The sequence below is a fragment of the Erpetoichthys calabaricus genome, chromosome 12 (assembly GCF_900747795.2).
Source record: "Erpetoichthys calabaricus chromosome 12, fErpCal1.3, whole genome shotgun sequence".
In the NCBI taxonomy this organism is placed as follows: Eukaryota; Metazoa; Chordata; class Cladistia; order Polypteriformes; family Polypteridae; genus Erpetoichthys; species Erpetoichthys calabaricus.
Window position 1 is genome coordinate 135,215,614 of NC_041405.2, and position 19,739 is coordinate 135,235,352.

General features: G+C 41.8%; 1 protein-coding gene across 1 annotated transcript; it reads right to left on the reverse strand.

Annotated features, from left to right (window-relative positions):
- Positions 1–1,302: 1,302 nt before the first annotated feature.
- On the reverse strand, positions 1,303–19,099 carry tmprss9 (transmembrane serine protease 9). The gene is made up of 12 exons (XM_028816323.2): positions 18,946–19,099; positions 18,809–18,850; positions 18,608–18,721; positions 18,325–18,490; positions 14,816–15,090; positions 14,582–14,724; positions 14,157–14,457; positions 11,197–11,304; positions 10,939–11,107; positions 7,931–8,196; positions 7,674–7,813; positions 1,303–2,283 (listed from the first exon to the last, which is right to left on the reverse strand). The coding sequence occupies exons 1-12, from the start codon at positions 19,070–19,072 to the stop codon at positions 2,128–2,130; spliced, it is 2,007 nt and encodes a 668-aa protein (XP_028672156.2). The 5' UTR covers positions 19,073–19,099; the 3' UTR covers positions 1,303–2,127.
- Between the last annotated feature and the right edge of the window lie 640 nt (positions 19,100–19,739).

Here is a 19,739-nt window from a genome sequence, read left to right on the forward strand (position 1 = left end):
TCAGCAGCTTTAGTCAGGGTGTGCTAAACTGAAGTAGTGAGTCTTCAGCCAGGATTTGAAAGCTGAGACCGATGGGGCATTTATAGTATAGTACTCTTATAGTAGCAGGCAGACCATTCCACAGTTTAGGGGCCCTGTAACTAAAAGCTCGACCTCCCATTGCTATTTTAATTCTTGGAATCATAAGCAAGACCGGCCTGTTGAGATCTTAATGTGTGCTCTGGTTTGTAAGTCATAATAAGTTCAGATTTAATATACCACAAAGGAAGACATCTTCAATAACAGATGCCATTCGCAGATCGAAGTCAGAGAGTGTACATGGGCTTTTCCTACTCCCGTTGCACTCACATTCTGCCATTTGGAGCAATCCACTTCTTCGCCGCCTCAGAATGGCCTTTTTTTTTTTTCCAGTTCAGGTATGGTGTGGGTAGTAGAGCTCATGGCATTCAGTACATTTGCGCTTGTTAGTGATACCTGCACTTAGGCATGCAAAGAGCCTTTACTTGATGGCCTCTACTTTAAAAATGAGAACTTTTGTCTCAAACTGCTTTTCGCCTCTTTTTTGTTGCCATTGTCGCACCTTGCAGGTAAATCTGCTCATTATATATGTACTGTACAAAGTTGATTAGTACAGTCAATATATGGTTGTTTCAGGGTGGAAACCTGTGGGAGTTTGAGGCACATTCACATACAAACATATACAAGATGACTGTGATTTATAAATTGTAAATGTCATGCAAATGTGTGTATGGCAAGTTTTAGAAGTCAGATATCTTTTGCCGTACATAATTTCCAGTTTTTTTTTGCTGTCAGCATGTTTTTAATGTTTGTATCCACACAAAGTTTTATAAATGAGACCCTTGGTGCCTGCCTTGTGGTCAGTGCTGACATGACGTGTTTAAGAATGGCATGTTACATTTTTACAATGAGCACAGTCCCCTGTAGTATATGCATTACAGGTAAACAGTAAGTCCAGTATAGATAGATAGATAGATAGATAGATAGATAGATAGATAGATAGATAGATAGATAGATAGATAGATAGATAGATACTTTATTAATCCCAAGGGGAAATTCACATTTCACATTTCAACCTTTGGAATAGCAATAGTTTATGTGATTTGGCTCAGAGAAATCAATTGAACCAGCACCCTTGTGGTCTGTAGTCTACAGTAATGTCTAACTACTGTTTCAGAAAGTGCACAAAGGCTATTCTCGTCCACAGGATGACAGTCATCTTCACATTATTGTACCTTTGCAAAGCAGAATCCACTGCACAAGGCCCAGCTAACATTGTGTTGATATGAACAATCAAAAATAGTCTTACTGAAGTAGGAAATGTTCTTCAGATGATTTTAATCTTTATATCTTTGTAACAGTACATTGAACATCTCCTGCGTGACTCCACCTGCCTCTCTGCCCAGACTGATGATACTAAGGTGTTCTCCGTATTTTCTTTACTTCATTGATGTCTTTTGTTGAAATGTTTTTCTAAGCAGGGATTATGGATCACAAAACAAGCCTTATGGTTTACTTCCTAATCATTAGAGGCTCAGCGGGACCATGGTGTTGACACTAGGGCTGGTTGCTCAGTCTGTTTGTTCTATGCATGGATTCCTGGGTGTTCATTACACAGTAAAACACAATGGGTAAGAAGTGACGGTTTTATTGTACAACATAAAACAACATATATGCACACAATGGCACCAGACCATAATGTCATTAAATGAGTACTAGACGGGCACTGGAGGAGGTGCTGTTCCAGGTTTAACATGAAACTTTGACCTTGACTTTATCTTCCATTAGTGACACTAATGAATTATTTTTTAAAGGATTAATATGCTGGCCTCCTTGCTTTCATAGTGTGCCCCATTTGTCCTTTATGTTTGATTTCAGTTCCTGTAGCAAAGGCAGGTCTATTACCAACAATGACATCTGGTCATCTTAATTCTTAAATAAGAGAATAAATAAATTAAAGAGTCTGTGCTCCAGTTTTCAGGAGATGAAGTTCATCTGCTTTCTTGCTCACTCTGCCATCTCCTGGTCAGGATTGTCAAAGCATTGGTGATCTGGGCTCACAGGGCCCCCTCAGGATAAGGTGGACTGTCCATTCACTATTTTAAAATTCTAAATGTATGACTTAATCCAGTCGTAGACTGAGGTGATGCGGGTGTAAACCCCTGGGTAGTTTTTTCTACCACATCCTTTCCCCCAGCTGGTGATCCCTGCGAGGAACCATCGGCCGGAAGCCTCCATGCAGGCGAGTGGTCCTCCTGAATCACCCTGTAAAGAGAAGAACAGATTGTCAGCCAAGAATACCTCTTGCCCCAATAGACCAGTGTCAGGTCATATCTGTTTACGCCATCTCTCCTGGCCTGTTAGTCCCACCCCAACTAATTGATGCCATCTGCTAAACGCGTTTTAATTGATATGAAGGAAAGAAATGCAGATCAAGTAAGGTAATGATACTCCTCGTTAAGGCCTAGTTTGTCTCAGGTTGTTCAGCTTCTCCTTATTAGCCCTTCCACAGGACTTAAAATGCCTTGAACGATCTCCTTGGGTGAAAGTGGTCTGGATCCCATTCTCCTTGGGCTTTGATCCCTGCTGTCTGTGTTCTTCTATTTGCATAATTGTCCCTTATCTTTATCCTTCTTTTGTTTAGCAGATCTCACACTACATCGTAGTCCTATTGGACTGGCGGGAAATACAAGTTTCAAAGTTGTAAATTCCACATGAACACCCTACAAAGCTGGAGCCGAGTCGAACAATTAGAAAAAAACAAAACTACCTGAATACTCCGAGTTGTGCTGACCTTTGCCCTTAAGCCATTGTCACATTACACAATTTCTGATCCATTGGGAATGTCAGATTTATCCACCGCAGTTGCAGATCTCGTCACTTGACCATGTCAGTATACACAACAGGAAATCGTTGGGCATGTCAAATTGAGCGAATGCACGCCAGTCTTCTAGCACAGAGGTTCTCACTCTTTTTGTGACTGCCAATAGCGTGCTGCCTGATGGAGCCGGTGCTGTACAAAGGGTTAACGCCTAAGGCAAGTTCAGCCCCCACTTTGGCCCTTATTTAATTTTTTTTTCATTCTACCTGGGCAGACTCAGACTCACTGAGATTATCTAAATGAGGGCTACAACTGAAAATCGCTGGAAAAGTCGTATACTGTGACATTGCCTTTAGTCAGTTCTACAAACTAAAACATGGTCAACCAGAAATGCCTTTTTGAGATCAAATCACATTTGGTGTGAAGTGACACATACTTAAGACATTTAGTTTACTCTTTTTCACGGAAAAAAATACAGTTCAGCTTTAATTACAAACCAAGTAACAAATCAACAGCGACCTTGTGTTTCTCCAAAAAGTCAGACTAAAAATTGATGTGAGTGCATTGATGCCGGAAAGTGAAAATATCCGAGCTCTCAAAACTCCAATATCATGTAAGTGAAATGTGTGCTCTGTGTAACTGGGAATTACACTCACCAGTGTCCACTTTATTAGGTACATCTGCTCAGTCCTGATTTTGGGATTCTGTCAGAATATTTTTGGCAGTCACCCTTACACAATGTGACTTGCATGATCTTTATTCACTACAGAATTACAAAGTAGATCAGAGGTGGGACTGGAACCAGTCACCTTAAGGCTTATGGCCCAATGGTTCAGCCATACTAAATTGTCTATCTGTCCTATCTGGATGGACAAAGCCCATTCCAGTCTGTGCAATTAGGCCGGGATCTCCATCTCCCCCTTCAAAGAACTCTCAGCCCCTTGTGGCCCTCTGGCCTGCTGTCAGCTAACAGGCCCTGTGCTGTCCAACGGGCGCTGATATGCCTGCTACTACAAACGTTCTCCATCAAGAAGAACACAAGTGGCTTCTACATCATGTCTGCACTGCTGACTGTGACAAAGTCCTTTCAATCTGCTCTGCATGGCTAGGTGATATCTGTCCCCATTTTTTCTCAGATAGCTAAGTCTCCATAAAGCCAAAATGGAATCCTGTCAATGTCCACTGTGCTCTGCCTGTCTGTGCTGCTTACTTCCATCATCTTCTCCATCAGGCTGCGTTTGTTTGATAACGACACTGACCTGTACTTTACAGATTTACGTGTGCTGAATCCATTTCTGAAATTGGGATTTATCTACCACAAGCTGTTTCTGTGAGATTAAGTGAAACACATCATTTAAAAATAAGTTAGTGACATAAGCTTTTTTAATGCCATGAATATTATTTGAAGTATACTTTAACTAAAAAGAAATGGCAGTTTTCCTTGTTCTTAATGTTAATCAATATGCAGACAACCAAAAATGATGTATTTGCTGCACATTTTTTGCCTTCAATCACTATTTTTTGTTTCTGTTTTATTCATTCAAAATAGCCAGGAATTTATGTTTAGAAGGTTAGAAAGCTGCCTCTTTATTGTCCAGAAGAGGGAAAGTAGTTGTTTAATGATCTTACAGAAATATGTAAGCTTGGGTTTATCCATCCATTGTCTTATTTAGGTAACATAAGCAAATGATAAAAGAATACACTGCCTTCGTTTAGTGAAGAAAAAAAAGAGTCTGAATTGGCATGAACTGCCCTAATTTGGGGTGTCCATAAGAAATGTAATGATTTCCGTCCTGAGGTAGAAGTACGTAATAAACAATAGTCCTATCATTTTATAACCAGCTTAATCCAGACCAGGGTCATAGGGGGTGCTGGAGCCTATCCCAGGTAGCATAGGGCACAAGGCCATTGCAGGGTGAACGAACACACACACACACACACACACCGGGCAAGTTAGCGTCACCAAGTCACCCAACCTGCATGGCTTTAGACAGTGGGAGGAGACCCATGCAGACACAGGGATAACCAAGAACACAAACTCTGGGTTCCTCACAGCGAGGCAGCAGTTCTACCAATGCATTCCTTCCCCACCCCAAGAATTGTTGGATCAGATATTTAAAATATTAAAATGTGTACTTCCATTTAAACATTTAATGTTGAAATATTCATGATTATAATAGACACCCTCTGACAGAGGCCCATAATGGGTTGGACCCCCTAGAAAAGGATCAAAAATAACATCACGTTCATAATTACTGACACTGAAATGGTCTAAAACGATACTACAGTGATCCCTCGCTATATCGCGCTTCGCCTTTCGCGGCTTCACTCTATCGCGGATTTTATATGTAAGCATATTTAAATATATATCGCGGATTTTTTGCTGGTTCGCGGATTTCTGAGGACAATGGGTCTTTTAATTTCTGGTACATGCTTCCTCAGTTGGTTTGCCCAGTTGATTTCATACAAGGGACGCTATTGGCAGATGGCTGAGAAGCTACCCAACTTACTTTTCTCTGTCTCTCTTGCGCTGACTTTCTCTGATCCTGACGTAGGGGGTGTGAGCAGGGGGGGCTGTTTGCACACCTAGACGATACGGACGCTCGTCTAAAAATGCTGAAAGATTATCTTCACGTTGCTACCTTCTGTGTGCAGCTGCTTCGTGAAGTGACATGCTGCACGGTGCTTCACATACTTAAAAGCTCAAAGGGCACGTATTGATTTTTCACTGTTTTGTTTCTCTCTCTCTCTCTCCCTGCTCCTGACGGAGGGGGTGTGAGCTGCCGCCTTCAACAGCTTTGTACCGGCGGTGCTTCGCATACTTAAAAGAAAAACAGCCCTATTGATTTGTTTGCTTTCCTCTCTGTTTCTGACAGCCTGTGCTCCTGACGTGCACTCCTTTGAAGAGGAAGATATGTTTGCATTCTTTTAATTGTGAGACAGAACTGTCATCTCTGTCTTGTCATGGAGCACAGTTTAAACTTTTGAAAAAGAGACAAATGTTTGTTTGCAGTGTTTGAATAACGTTCCTGTCTCTCTACAACCTCCTGTGTTTCTGCGCAAATCTGTGACCCAAGCATGACAATATAAAAATAACCATATAAACATATGGTTTCTACTTCGTGGATTTTCTTATTTCGCGGGTGGCTCTGGAACGCAACCCCCGCGATGGAGGAGGGATTACTGTACAAATGTTTATGTTAGAAATTTGTCATTTCTAACCTTCTGGGAGTAGCTGTAAGGACCACCAGTAAAGAATTAAATATCAAAAATATGATCATACCAGTTATGGCACACTGTGCAGTGAATACACTTCACTTGAGCATTCCTAGTTTTCATACTTTCTCTGTATGTTTAGCATTCGTTTGCTCAGAGGTTGATGCACTTGCTGCTTCCTGAGCAGCTCTTCTTTTCTCCACCCTAGCGGCCCGCTGCTTCTTTTCTTTCATCGGCATCTTTTTTGCATTAAAACTGATTAAGTCAGTGTTTGTGTTGCAATTACTTAGTACATTTTCCTTAATTTTTCACTTAAGCGAAGGTGGTAGGGATGAGAACGGCGCCCGTACGCATGCACAACATGGCTGCCCTGCTGGCCACTGCCGAGAGTTGATTCTACAATAAAATAAAATAAAAATAGAGGAATAACCTTGGAGGTCAATCATCACCCTGAAAGCGGATAGTAGATGTCACATAGTATATGTGTACCAAATTTCTGGTCAATAGGTCAAACAGTATGCGAGCTACAGGTGATTTAAAATCAATGGACAGACAAATGGACAGCCACGGTAGCATATTATATTAGAAGATCTGTGATCAGTAATCTCAAAAAAGCATAAAATGATACTCCACATGTCTGTATTACCAATCCTCATTGTTTAGATATTTTGTGAAAAGGGGTAACTTTGACCCTCATATCCCGTAGAGGATGAACCCCTGGGGTTGGTTGATGTGGCACGCACAACTTCAAGTCCTTCCGATTGTTTTGGCTGAAGACACGTATTAGTTTGCTCTTTACCTTAAGGGTTTAATTTCATGTACAATATACAGTATGGTCTAAAAAAAATGGCCTAAAGTGTTTTTGGGTCTAGAGGACCAAAAATAGGGGGGACCTCAAAAAACGTGACGTCTTGCATGATTAGAATGAGATTTCATATGTGCGGTTTTTCTTGTACCAGTAAGTCAGGTGGGATTTCAAAGTGTTCTTATGAACACAAAAAGGCATGTGCCACCATTTTCTTGGGAATAAACTACAAGGGATGAGTTGAGAAGCTTTTCTCTTCCTACTTACAGTAGCACTTGGGTACAACATATCTAAAAGTTTGCTTTCCAGCAATCTCATTTATATTTTTTCTCTGAGGTCTCTGACGAGGATGGGGAGAAGTTCCACCAGGACATTGCTCAAATGGAGAGATGTTCTAGTGGAAGGTGGAGTGAGTCTGCATTAGCAGGTATCTTTGGGTCATTCCACCATGAAAAACCTTCAGTGGATTATAATAGGGAATAAAAATACAAATTGACTGGTTTTTAAAGGGATAATACTCTAGAACAATTATATGTTGATTTTATATATTTTTCAAGTCAAAATTAATTTAAAAAATATATTACTTTTTTTTCCCTCTAAAATGTTTTTTCTTTTTTTCATTATAAACCGTCATCTCTCAATGGCTGATTGTGATAGAGGTGTGGATTCAACACCCTCAGATCCATAAAGACCTCAAATGTTTGACAGGAGTGAAATAACTTTGTGGTTTTTGTCAGAGTGGTACAATCTGCCTTCTTGCCCAGTGCCATGCTGTCTTTTTTTTTTTTTTTTTTTTAATCCAAGCTTTCTCACCATGCATGTGTCTGTGCCTCCTTCCATAAAGCCGGCACACATCATGTTGCTCTCGATGTTCCACCCATAGGCCTCCTGGCAGTCTGATTGGCTGATGAGATCCACGGATGCTTGCTGCAGCTCTTGCGTCTGGATTTTGCCTGATTGGGAGGGTTACAATAAAACAGTGAACCATTCCTAGATTATGAAAAGTCATAAGGCCACTCCCTGCCCGTCCACCTTGGTGTGGCTACTTCCTTTCTTGTCATTCCACTCACCTCCCTCATCCATGGCACCCCAGCCTGTGATAAAACACTCGCTCTGGTTGGTGAAGACATGCGTTGATGAAGGCAGGCAGATAGGCTGAATCACGTTGGTGAGTGGTGCCATCGTTACCAATTCAAGGAGTGCTATGTCAAAGTCCATGTTGGTACGGTTGAAATGAGGGTGCACAACAATCCTGCGCAAATGCAGCCGTACCCCATCTTTGCTTGTGGCATTCAGGGACCCCATGATCACTGCCCACCTGGTTGGATTTCGGCTCCTGTAAAACAATTCTTTGGTAAGTTAATGTTAGTAGAAATAGCAGGCATCCTATACCAGACTCTGCTGGATTAATCCCAGTCCACCTTGCCATGTATTCTGTATTACCTCAAATTGAAAAAAAAAATCTAATTCTCGTAAATATCTGCTCAGAATTGGTAAAAACTCATTAATGTAATTCTAATGTAAAAATGCTGGGCCAGTACTGCTTGCTTTTCATTTTATTTGTTGGTTTTTTCCTATACCACTTTAGAGGGGGCTCTCTAGTTGGTCAGGTGGGAGTTGACTGCGGAGTTTATTGGCTTCTCTTTAGTGTCTACTCTTGTTCTAAAAATAAATTCAATTAACATTGGAAGTACATTAGAAAAATTAACGAACAGGCCATTTCAGCCCAACAAAGCCTGCCAGCCTTATCCACTTAATTACTTTAAAATAACATCAAGTTGAGTTTTGAAAGTCCCTAAAGTCCGACTGTCTGCTACACTACTTGGTCTTTTATTCCACGTGTCTGTGGTTATCTGTTTAAAGATAAACTTCCTAATGTTTGTGCAATAATTACCCTTAACAAGTTTCCAACTGTGTCCCCGTGTTCTTGATGAATTCATTTTAAAGTCACCGTCTCGATCCACTGTACTAATTCCCTTCATAATTTTAAACACTTCAATCATGTCACCTGTTCATCTTCTTTTGCTTAAACTGTAAAGGCTCAACTCTTTTAATCTTTCCTCATAATTCAACCTCTGTAGCCCTGGAATAAGCCCTGTCGCTCTTCTCTGGACATTTTCTAGTGCTGCCATGTCCTTTTTTTGTAGCCTCGAGACCAAAACTGCACACAGGACTCAAGATGAGGCCTCACCAGTGTGTTATAAAGCTTGAGCAGAACATCCTTGGACTTGTACTCCACACATCAAGGCACTATATAACCTCACATTCTGTTAGCCTTCTTAACCACCTTGGTGTTAATGACACAACATGACCCAGATGCAGAATTCTATGTAATAACAGTTAAACCCGAGTTAGACTCGGGGTGACATGTAATGATCTGCTTTACAGTGTTACGCCTGAGTAACTCTTAGGAAGGCATTTTGCTGCCGTCCATTGGATAAAAGAACATTATGCTGCACAAATGATAGGTATTTCTATGTATTTTGCCACTCTAAGATAACTCATCAGTATTCACGAGTGAGGAGGAGCCTTCATGCAAAACACAATGGCATGTAAATGAGAAGTTATAAAGCCAGTTTTAGAACACACTAAAAATGAACCATTAGTTGAATCAACAGACAGTGGTGAAACTGATGCATATGGCTCTGTATGGCCTGACCACTGTGATATGCCAAGTGAATTTGAACATCCAAATGTTCACCATAGTGCAGGTAGGTGTGTGGAAAAAAGGTAACATGATAATGGGCAATTAGAAAGACAAGAAACATGTTAGTCCCCCAAGTACCCTGCACAATGCGGCAACTGTCCACATTTGTGTCAGGGAAAATGTGGAAGTCACTGGGCCTTGCGCTGTGGCAGCCTACAATAACACAAGGTCTGCATTGATCATGGGGATCAGGCATTAACATTCTGCCCTCTTATGCTTATGTAAGAAAAGTGTACAATAAAACACACTCCTACTGTCCTGTTTGGGACATCGGGCTCTGTGAAAGTGACTATTTCGAAACACATCACACGAAGGACGTGTAGTAAATCTGCATCAGTGGACAGCAGGGATGCCTTTCCTACTGTATTAATGTTGGCGTTTTGGTATTTACAAATTCATTCTTCTACAAGTAATAAAATTTTTCCTTGTTGAAAAAAATTCAACTTTTTTGACTTCTTTTCTAGGGGTCCAGTGGAGTCCACTACCACTCCACTATGACTCCTACATCCTTCTCATAAGGTGTACTTTCAAGTTTCAGACCTCCATTTATGTATTCAAATCTAATATTTGTACTTTTGTGTAATACTTTTACTGACAGTAAATTTCATCTGAAACAATTCTGCCCAAGACTGTATGCTCTCTAAGTCCCTCTGTAATGTATCAATGGATTCAAGATTATCTGCCAATCCACCTGTCCTGGTATCATCTGCAAAATTAACCAGCTTGGTACTTCTGTTCCTATCCAAATCATTAATATATTAAAAACAGCAGCAGCCCTAGCACTGACCCCTACTGAACATGACACTTAACATCGGCCAGTTCTGATGATGTTCCTCGCACCGTCACCCTCTGCTTCTCATCTCTGAGCCAATTCTGCACCCATCTAAAAACATCACCCTGGACGTGCACTTCTCTTAGTTTGATGCCCAGCCTTTCATGTGCCACCTTATTAGGTGCTTTCTGAAAGTTCAGATAAATAATATCATAAGCTCCACTCTGATCATATCCTTTTGTTGCTTTCTCATAGAATTCCAGCATGTTAGTAAAACACAACCTCCCTCTTCTAAACCCATGCTGACTGTTCACTAGCTTTCCTGTTCTAGACTTTTTACTCAATCTTTTCCTTAATAATCCTTTCCATTAATATACATGTGATTCACTTTTGGTTGGACTGTATTTGTTATGTTCTGCGAACAAAAAAGAAATAGCAGACATGATGCCCCATGCCTTAAGGTTTATGTCGTCAGCCTGTTTGGTGCCTCTGTTGGCTGCAGCACTAATTCCAAAGCTCTCCTTTTATGGTGGGCACATCATGGAGAACCACCCTCCTCCCTGACAATCCCACTTTAAGAGTAGTTGAAACACACATACGGAAGGATGCAGTGGGCCGCCGTGAGAAGCCATCTCTGATTGATGAGGACTGCACCACAGACGTGCCTCTGAAGGATCTGCAGACTGGCCTGCCATGGCCACTCTCCGAGGACTGCACTGGAGCCACCCACAATCCTCTGCAGGTTCATCGCTGGCCTTTGTCCACAATCTGCAAGGTAAGCCAAAAAAACAACCTGTGAGCTCGATTGTGCTGCTGGTGCAATGATGCTTCTTCCCCTCGCTCAGCACTTTACGTACTGCAGTTGTTCTCATCTGCTTGATTGGTGCAGTCGCTCACTCCGTCACATTCAGGATTGATTTTGTCAATGCAAGTTCCCACTGAACACTGGAATTTTCCAAAGCAATCTGTTATGAGAAAAAAAAAGGATTGAAAGCAGCTATGAAAAAACGAGCATTTAGGACATGAAGGCTACCATATTAGCTGATATGACCAGGGGACTGATGACATGTGCGTGGTGGGAGGCACTAGGGGATCGTCACACATCAGGAGCCCCCTCTCTGTATTGATTCAGGTGGAACGGTATAGTTTTGTAAGAGGACCGGGAGAATCAGGTCAGGTCAGACTGGGAAGCATGCACTGGTATAGCATGTTGTCGCACCCACCACTCGACAAAACAGCTCACGATCCTGGTTGGCAACCCTCTAGGCAGACACGCAGTCCAGTCCCACCCACCGGAAATGACCCTATATCTGCAGCAGCCAGGTGTTACGTGGGCGTCCCCTTGTGCTGGTCCAGCTACTCGGGTCCTCAACAGTGAGGATCCTGCGAGCTGAGTCACTTTTGGGAAATCGTGCCACATGGCCATAGTGCTGTAACTGACGCGCCCTCACAAGGCAGGTAATGGGCCTCATTCGGCAAAATCCCATGCAGAGTTCGGAACCTAAAATTTATCTTGAATCATTCATCAAGCCCAACACACTAATCAAAATTTAGTCAGATGTAATAGTCAGATAGATACCCCAGGAACAACACTCTTAAAAGTTGTTTTTGGTGGCACACAATTTTATCCTAGTCAAAGATAATATGTAAATAGAAGAGTCAACCATTATACTGAGATGATGTAACAAGGAGCGCCCACCCATGAGTACATGAAAACATAACTGACACAAATGGCAGTGCCTGAAACAAAGCAAGCATGATGTCACAGCAAGACAAAAAATTATTTAAACTTATAATGGATGCATTCTTGAGAAAAACCAACGTTGTACTTGAATCCCCTGGGGTTAAAGATCTAACTAGACATATACGTCCTCAAAAAACAGCTCAAGAATCCCTAAACGAAAAACTAAAGAAAACAGTCAATCTCAAGACCCTCATCTTTTGGCTCTTCTCTTATTAAAGGTTTGCCATTCCAGATATGTTGCTGACCAATTGTGATTGGTCCTCAATGGCCGCAGTAGCTGCAGGTTTTTGTTTCCAGCAGTGTTGTGTGATATACTGGTACTAAAAAAATATTAAACTACCCAATTTTTTAAAATGGTACTATACCAGCAGTATACTACATTTGGTTACCGACACCCCATGCTCTGCTTTCCCCACCAACCCTACAACCCCTGCCCAGTTCTTTCAAGCAATATTTGTATATTAGTGTGCTCAAGACCCCAAGGAGAATCCACCAAACATGTTAACGTGCATAAATGTCCACAACTTCGAATAAGCAATTATGAGCCTTGGGTGAACCCCAGCCATGTGTGTTTGTACGCTGGCAAGACAAACCAGCTCTGAGCCAGTGGGGGTAGGGGGGTGGTGGTCTGAAAGGGTGTTGGGAGTTATCCATTATTTGCTTCAGTATCATTTTGTTACCAGTGCGGAGGTGTGAAAATTTGGTATAGGTAACAAATTCAAAATTTTAGTATCAATCCAACACTCATTCCAACCAATGTCCCCTCTGATTTTATGCACTGATAAGCAGATGTGAGTAAACGTATGAGCTGGTACTTTCTGTTCTTAACTAACCTCTTCAATCTCACTTTGAATTTATCAGTGGGTGCAAATCACCAAAAACTCAAACAATGAGCGTGGGGGTTTGGGAGCGACAGGTGCATTACAAAATGATGAAGGGCACAATAACACAACTTCCAAAGTGTGTGAGAAAGTACAAAAGTTCTGTGCAGCTTAGAGGGAGCATGGGCTCCAACCCAGTTTTGTAAATAGAAGCCAGTGATTGCTCAAGGAACACTTCAATGCTTCACTTTAGTTAACTCACTACTTGAAATTTCTGACCCTTTAATTGCTTATTTTAGTCTTCGAAGATCTATTTACTGTTTTAATTACTTCTTGTTTCCTTAACAAGCTGTCAATTAACAATGAAGGTGTAAATGAGAAGGAGCCAGCAGTTTGTGTTGTAAAAATTTTACAAATGTATACATTTAATTTCTCTGACTATCCATAAAATTATCACATTTTAATTTTACGTTGATATTTTTTTTTTATCTTTCATAATTTTGTGAATTTTTTTAATGGGTGCTGCCACTGTTTATCCAGTCGCTGTGGCCATTCTTAGGCATGTGACTCACAGCCGTGTGACCTATGACATAATGTGACCATACTATATAAGATGGTGGTACATAGCACAAGGCATCCAGATTTTCATTAAAAATACAAACTCTTTTGGTGGCAAGTTGCTTATTGTTCTAGCTGGGAAAAGAAATCTTTAGTTAAGGTGAGGACCTGTCGCTCTCGTACTAGACCACAGCTTTTGCTTCTGATTGATTTTTTTTTGACGTTCTGATACTACCTACGGTATACAGTACCTGCTCTGAAGTCTTTCTTAAGCCTTTGCTTGTACCATCGTCTCCTGATATGATGTCTTTGTTTCTGCTTCTTCTGTTAAAGATTGGTTACAACCGTTCTCCATCTACTCTGGTCCTATTTATACCTGCATGTGTTCATATCAAAGTATTTGCCTTATAAAATGGAAACAAATGGACAAAAAAATGCGCATCTGTTCCAGGCATGATAGCCTCAGAAAGGACCTCATCTGAAGTGGTAGAACAACAACCATAACACTAATTTCATCCAATCATATACATATATGAAAGGAATATGGTGTAAAGTGGGGAGTCCTCAGGCGTCTTGCCTAGCATGGCACACTCTTTTCTCTATTTTCGATAAACTGTCACTACACTTCATGGATAATCCTTGATAGTTTCCAGCCTTAGATGACAGATATCCTGGCAGAACTTTAAAGACATACCTGTGTTGTTTGTCATGGAGTTTATAATAGGGGTGGTCATGGCCTCAGGTGAAATCATGTTTGAAAACGAGGTGGTGGTCAGGGCTGCAGTTGGACTGATCAACATGCTCTTCATTAAGGGTATAGCTTGATTGACCACTGGTTGGTTAATGTAGCTCATGATCCAACTTTGGATACTTGTCACTCGAGTATAGACCCCAGGTCTGTTGACTTCAGCACATCCAATTCCCCAGCTGACAATTCCAGCTAAAAAGTAACGACCTGTGCTTTCCTGACAGACCAGAGGACCTCCAGAATCTCCCTGTAAAACACAAGAAAGGATCATTTAGAAAAGCCACCATATTTATAATGACATCTATTCTGACCACAGATTGTCCTGCTGACTCACACACAGACACACACACACACTTCCGAGCAGCACCCACCTGGCATGCATCAACCTTGCCTGCCAAGAAACCAGCGCACATCATTTGGCTTGTGATAGCTCCGGGATACACACGAGAAGAGTTGCACAACGTACTGTCAATGATCCCGACTGTGGCCTTCTGCAGCATTGTGGTCTGGGTACCTGTTTGCAGGAAGAACATAGAGGAATTTAAGACAGGTGGACAAGAGTGGACCGACTGAAGTCTTTGGAAGCTGGACAGGCATCAACTCACTGTTAAACTCATAAAGCTGTCCCCAGCCGGTGACTGTGCATTGCATCCCAGGTGGGAAGTTGTAGGATGGCACGGGCAGACAAATCGGCTGAATATAGGAGTTAAAGGTCAAAGGAGACTCAAGTTCCACCAAGGACACGTCATAGTCTGCTGTGAAGGAATTGTAGTTGGGATGGATTATGATGGATTTGATGTTGAGCACCATGGCGGTTGACTGTGCTCCTGTTATCAGTGTTGCCCCCGCCAAAGCTGTCCATTGTGTGGGGTCACTGATCCTGACAAAGAAAGTGCAATGAAATTAATAGATGAGAATTATCACATGAGATATCATGCTTGTTATGATTTACCTGGCTCAATAAACTCAACAACAGGCGCCCCACCTTAAACTAGACCCCAAGGCTTCAGTGAGCCCACAAAGCAAAACCTCCAATTTCAGAAACATTCTTTGTGGCACCCTCAGGCCAAAAGAAGCCAAGTGTATTATAGTCATAAAATGAGAGAGGGAAATCTGTTAAACCCCTGGCCCAAATGACAGAAACAAAGTTCTTATAACTGGAATTTTATTAATAAAACTTTTCAAAAACAAAACCAAAAATGCAAGATATCAAAATTGTTTGCCTCTGCAAACAAAACCCAGTGTGTAATCCAATAACAAAAACCAAAACAAGATCTAAAATTACAAGGAGAATCAAAACAAACTGACACAAGCGTGAACAACAGGGGAAATCCGAAAATGGGGGCTGAACAAAAACAGAACTGAGGTAAAAAGAAGGAGCAACTGGGCATTTGTGAAAACAGTGAAACAGGCAAATTTTGACTTGCATACAACTTCTTGAAATCGATACCAACGTTCATTTTGAAGACAACTTCACGATAATGAACCATGAAATTCACTCAAGAGTTTTTTTGGGGTTTTAAAGTTTTTATTGATACTGCTGTCTAATGCCTTGTTCAAACTATCATGTTTACCGGTGTTCTTATCTGCCGCTGTGTAAAGCACATAATCTGTACCACACTGGTAAAATCAATCCTATTTGTGCTTCTCGTTCACATCACCATGGAAAAGATCAATATGTTTTTTTAAAATTGTGACTTGTGAATATTTTCCATACAAAGAGGGACTAAAGCGCTCCATCGTTACTTATTTATGTTTATGTTAATTTATGTAGCAGATGCTTTTAGCCAAGGCGACTTACAAAACAGGTCGAAATAATCGAGTAAATATCAGTCAGGGACTGTTTAGGAACAATGATGACAGGACAAGGTGACTAGATTGATCATCACAAGTGAAGTCCTCAGAACAAAACACAAGTGAGTTACTCTTCCTAGGTTACAAGAACCTACAGTATATAACTGCTTAGGCAAGAATTCACCAAACATGGGAGTTTTCAAACACTTTTAGTACACATGGGGGGGAAGCGAATTTGAGATAGAGGTGGGACACTCGTTCCATGCACTGGGAGCTACACATAGAAAGAAAGAGTCAGGACTGAGGTTTGATTCCATGCAGAGGAAGCATCACCAGCAGACCTAAATGAGAAGGAGCATAGGACCTCACAAGTGTTTCCATAAGCATTTAGGTGATGACCCATTGACTACTCCATAGGCAAGCATCAAGGACTTGAACTTAATCTGTGTCACTACAAGGAGCCAAAAGTGATCTGAGAAATGGAGTGACATGTCCACCTCAGCCGGTTGAACACCAGACCATTTTGAATCATCTATAGCAGCCATGGTACAAGTGGCAAAAACAAAGCCTGGACCAGGAGTTGTGCTGCATACTCTATCACATATCGTCTGATCTTTTGGATGATGTGTAGAGTGAATCTGCAAGACCGAGAGGCAGTAGAACTATGGTCCCTGACACACACGGGAAAACTCAGGACACGCAAGGTTGCTGTTGCAACCTTATCCTAGTTGAGGTTACGCACACTTTGGCGATTTTGCATTTTTTAATTTTCACTAGAAATCTTAATGATCGGATTTAATGCATGAAAATGCTTCCAGACAAGAATTTAATGTCCTTCTTGTGTGAATGAGACAACTTTCAATGGAAGGAAAACAATTTATTTTGGATTTTTTTTTTTTGTGAAATGGAACACCATGGTTTGCAGTGGATCCTGTTTGTGGATATTGTTTTGGTCATCACTTTAGAGCACTTCAGGTAGGGTGAGGAAAGAGTTGGGGGCAAAACTACAAGTAATACAGAAAACAGGCACAAAGAATAAACAAGCGAGTAGGGGAAATTTACTAAATTTACAATTGTGTTGCTTTTAGTGTAACATAGTCATGCGGTAGAAGTGATGAGAAATAGAAAATCAGGTGGAAAGAGTTGGTGGCTGTGTGATGTCAGGAGAACTTCCGATAAATAAAGGGGCAGCAGGTCAGTGAAGGGGCAAGGTTAGGGTTAGGACTGTGTGGAGGTCAGGGCCTGGGTAACAAGAAGCATGTCTGAAGTATTTGGGGGTTGTAGATATTTGGAGGACCATTCCCTTCATTCTGCAATTGTGTGTTCTAAACATTACTACTCCTAATAAATTCATTTTTGGATGTTTTTGAGTAGTCCTCAGGACACTAATGCCACAATATTCTCCTTTATCAATGATGCCCCACTTTCATTTTATTCAAAGTATAGTGGAGCGCTGGTCACCATGCTACAATAAAGACATAGCAGCACATGAAGCTTTGCAGAGGAGATGGAGGACTAAAAGGTCATGTCCTACTTTGTGCTTAAGGATGTTTAATTCTCTGAGCCAAGTCAAACAGAAAGGACTGCGTGGAGATCTACGCCAAAATTCTTAAAGCCATCAATAAAGCTGATCCAGCAGAAATCTTTCAACAGATTAGCAAATGACATACTTGAGGGCACCAGTGGAAAGTAAGGAGACAGGCATTTAAGATTAAAGCCAGGCACACAGAAATGTGGAACAAACTACAAAGTCATGTAAATGGAGCAGAAACCTTGACAGCCTTTAAGAAGTATCTGGAAGAGATTTTGGGACAGCTTAGCTATTAGCTAAACAAACACACCTAATGGACTGAATGGTCTCCTCCTATTTGCCATCTTCTTATATTCTTATGTGTTCTTATGCCATGGTGTGCTGAGTGCTCCTGAACTTGGACAGAACAGGCTGCTAGATGATGGTGTCAGGTTTGATCTGATTGGTGTAGTTTTATGTACCATTCAGTATTTATCCTTTTTTTAATTTGGATGAGAAAGGTTGTGGAACTTCATGTTGTAGTTATCAATGTGGTTTATGAATGGCTCTTGTGTGAGCGCTGAATCATTGGGATAAGGGACATGTCAAAAGAAGGGGGTGATATCAGGCTGAGAATTAAGGTGCAGATGTGAGGAAATTGCAGTTGGTCATGGAGTGAAGTGACATCAGGTGTGTCCTAAGGAGGATGGCATAATACTCTGTCTTATTACAGACACATTTCCTCCATAAAACAGTTATAGTGAAGATGTCATCCTGGAGAGGACATAGGGAAAGTGTGGTGTTACTTACGAGTCAAAGCAGTGTGCCGCAGACACGAGCCAGGTCTTGCTAATGACGGTTGCCCCGCAGTCATGAGTTCCTTGTAGCTTCAGGCTCACCTGCCAGGGAAATTCACCTAGGTAGGCAGCCGTACCCCCAACGATGCGATCGGCAATGGCCAGCGTAATGCCACAATCTGATGAGAAGAACAGCAACAAGTTGGTTAGACCAAGGAGATGCCCACATTTCACACATGCACACAAAACTTTAAGACATTCAGTTAATTTGTCCAGTCTTGAAGGACAGGGCGTACCACAGTGGGCTTCATCAGAGCCATCATCGCAGTCCACAACATTGTCACACTGAGGGTTTATCTTGGTCAAGCATTCTTTGTTCTGGCAGGAGAATATATTTGCAGGGCAGTACACTGGAGAAAGAAAGAATGAAGGCAGTCAGAAACTACCAGCTTGCAGAGTCTTTGACATGGCAAACTGGGTGGTAGTCCCTAACTTACCAGAGATGTTTCCAATCTGATAGTAAGATCTCCCATTTGCACCTGAGGAAAATAAAGAAGGGAAACACATGGAGGTAAATAGAACTAGTTGGGGGTAGCAGTGGAGCCCACCCTGTCTAGTTTAACAAGTGACTCACTCTGTAGGGTGACTGACGTGATGTTTCCAAAGCTTGAGATAGTCAGAGGATGTTTCTGCATAGAGGAGCCCAGGCCCACCCGTAGGACCTCCTGCACCCGAGACTCAGACAGCTGCTGCAGCAACATCACAGAGAAAGACAGATGTAACTGGGAGGTGACGCTTCCATCACTGCTGTTCCTAAAGATGCCATGAGGACAAAAATGAGGTGGTTACCCAATGTTGGTGTGCACCAAGAAACAAGCAATTTGAAAAGAAACCCACCCGAACTGCAAGACATTACAGTCCACGTAGTCACTATCCAGGGACGAGGCCAGGAAGAGATTCTCAACCTGATATGGATGGAAGGACACAAATTCACTTAAAACATCCCATTCAAAGCAAAGGGAAACTGGCAGCATATCATATTTGGACCCTTCAACATCAATGCCAAGCACTTCTCCTCCAGTGCCCATCCATGATGTAAAGTAAATGCGAGGCAAGCAGGACCCACTTACCCATCTCTCATATGGGTCAGACACCTTAATGCCCACCAAGCCTGAGAACTGCTTGCCATTTAAAAGGACCCCCAGGTGAGGGCCTGGCCAAAGAGGAAGGGCCAACTTGGGATGCCCACCTCCTTGCAGCAGTCAAAATAAAGCACACCCCCTTGCCCCATCACATTTGAGGGGGTGACACTCACCTTTCTTTGGAGGGAGGTGGACAGCACAATGGAGTAGGCGGACATCTCATCCAGCAGGTCCTCATTATACTTCATGCCATTCAGCACCACCGTCTCCACAAACGATACGTCTT

What these genes read in the sequence shown, in the direction of transcription:
- tmprss9 (XM_028816323.2), bottom strand. Translation starts at nt 19,072, where the DNA reads ATGTTGCTGCAGCAGCTGTCTGAGTCTCGGGTGCAGGAGGTCCTACGG. An exon ending in TCAGATTGGAAACATCTCTG is followed by an intron (nt 18,722 to 18,808) that starts GTAAGTTAGGGA and finishes TTCTTTCTCCAG; the next exon opens with TGTACTGCCCTGCAAATATA. An exon ending in GGGTGCCATGGATGAGGGAG is followed by an intron (nt 7,814 to 7,930) that starts GTGAGTGGAATG and finishes CCTCCCAATCAG; the next exon opens with GCAAAATCCAGACGCAAGAG.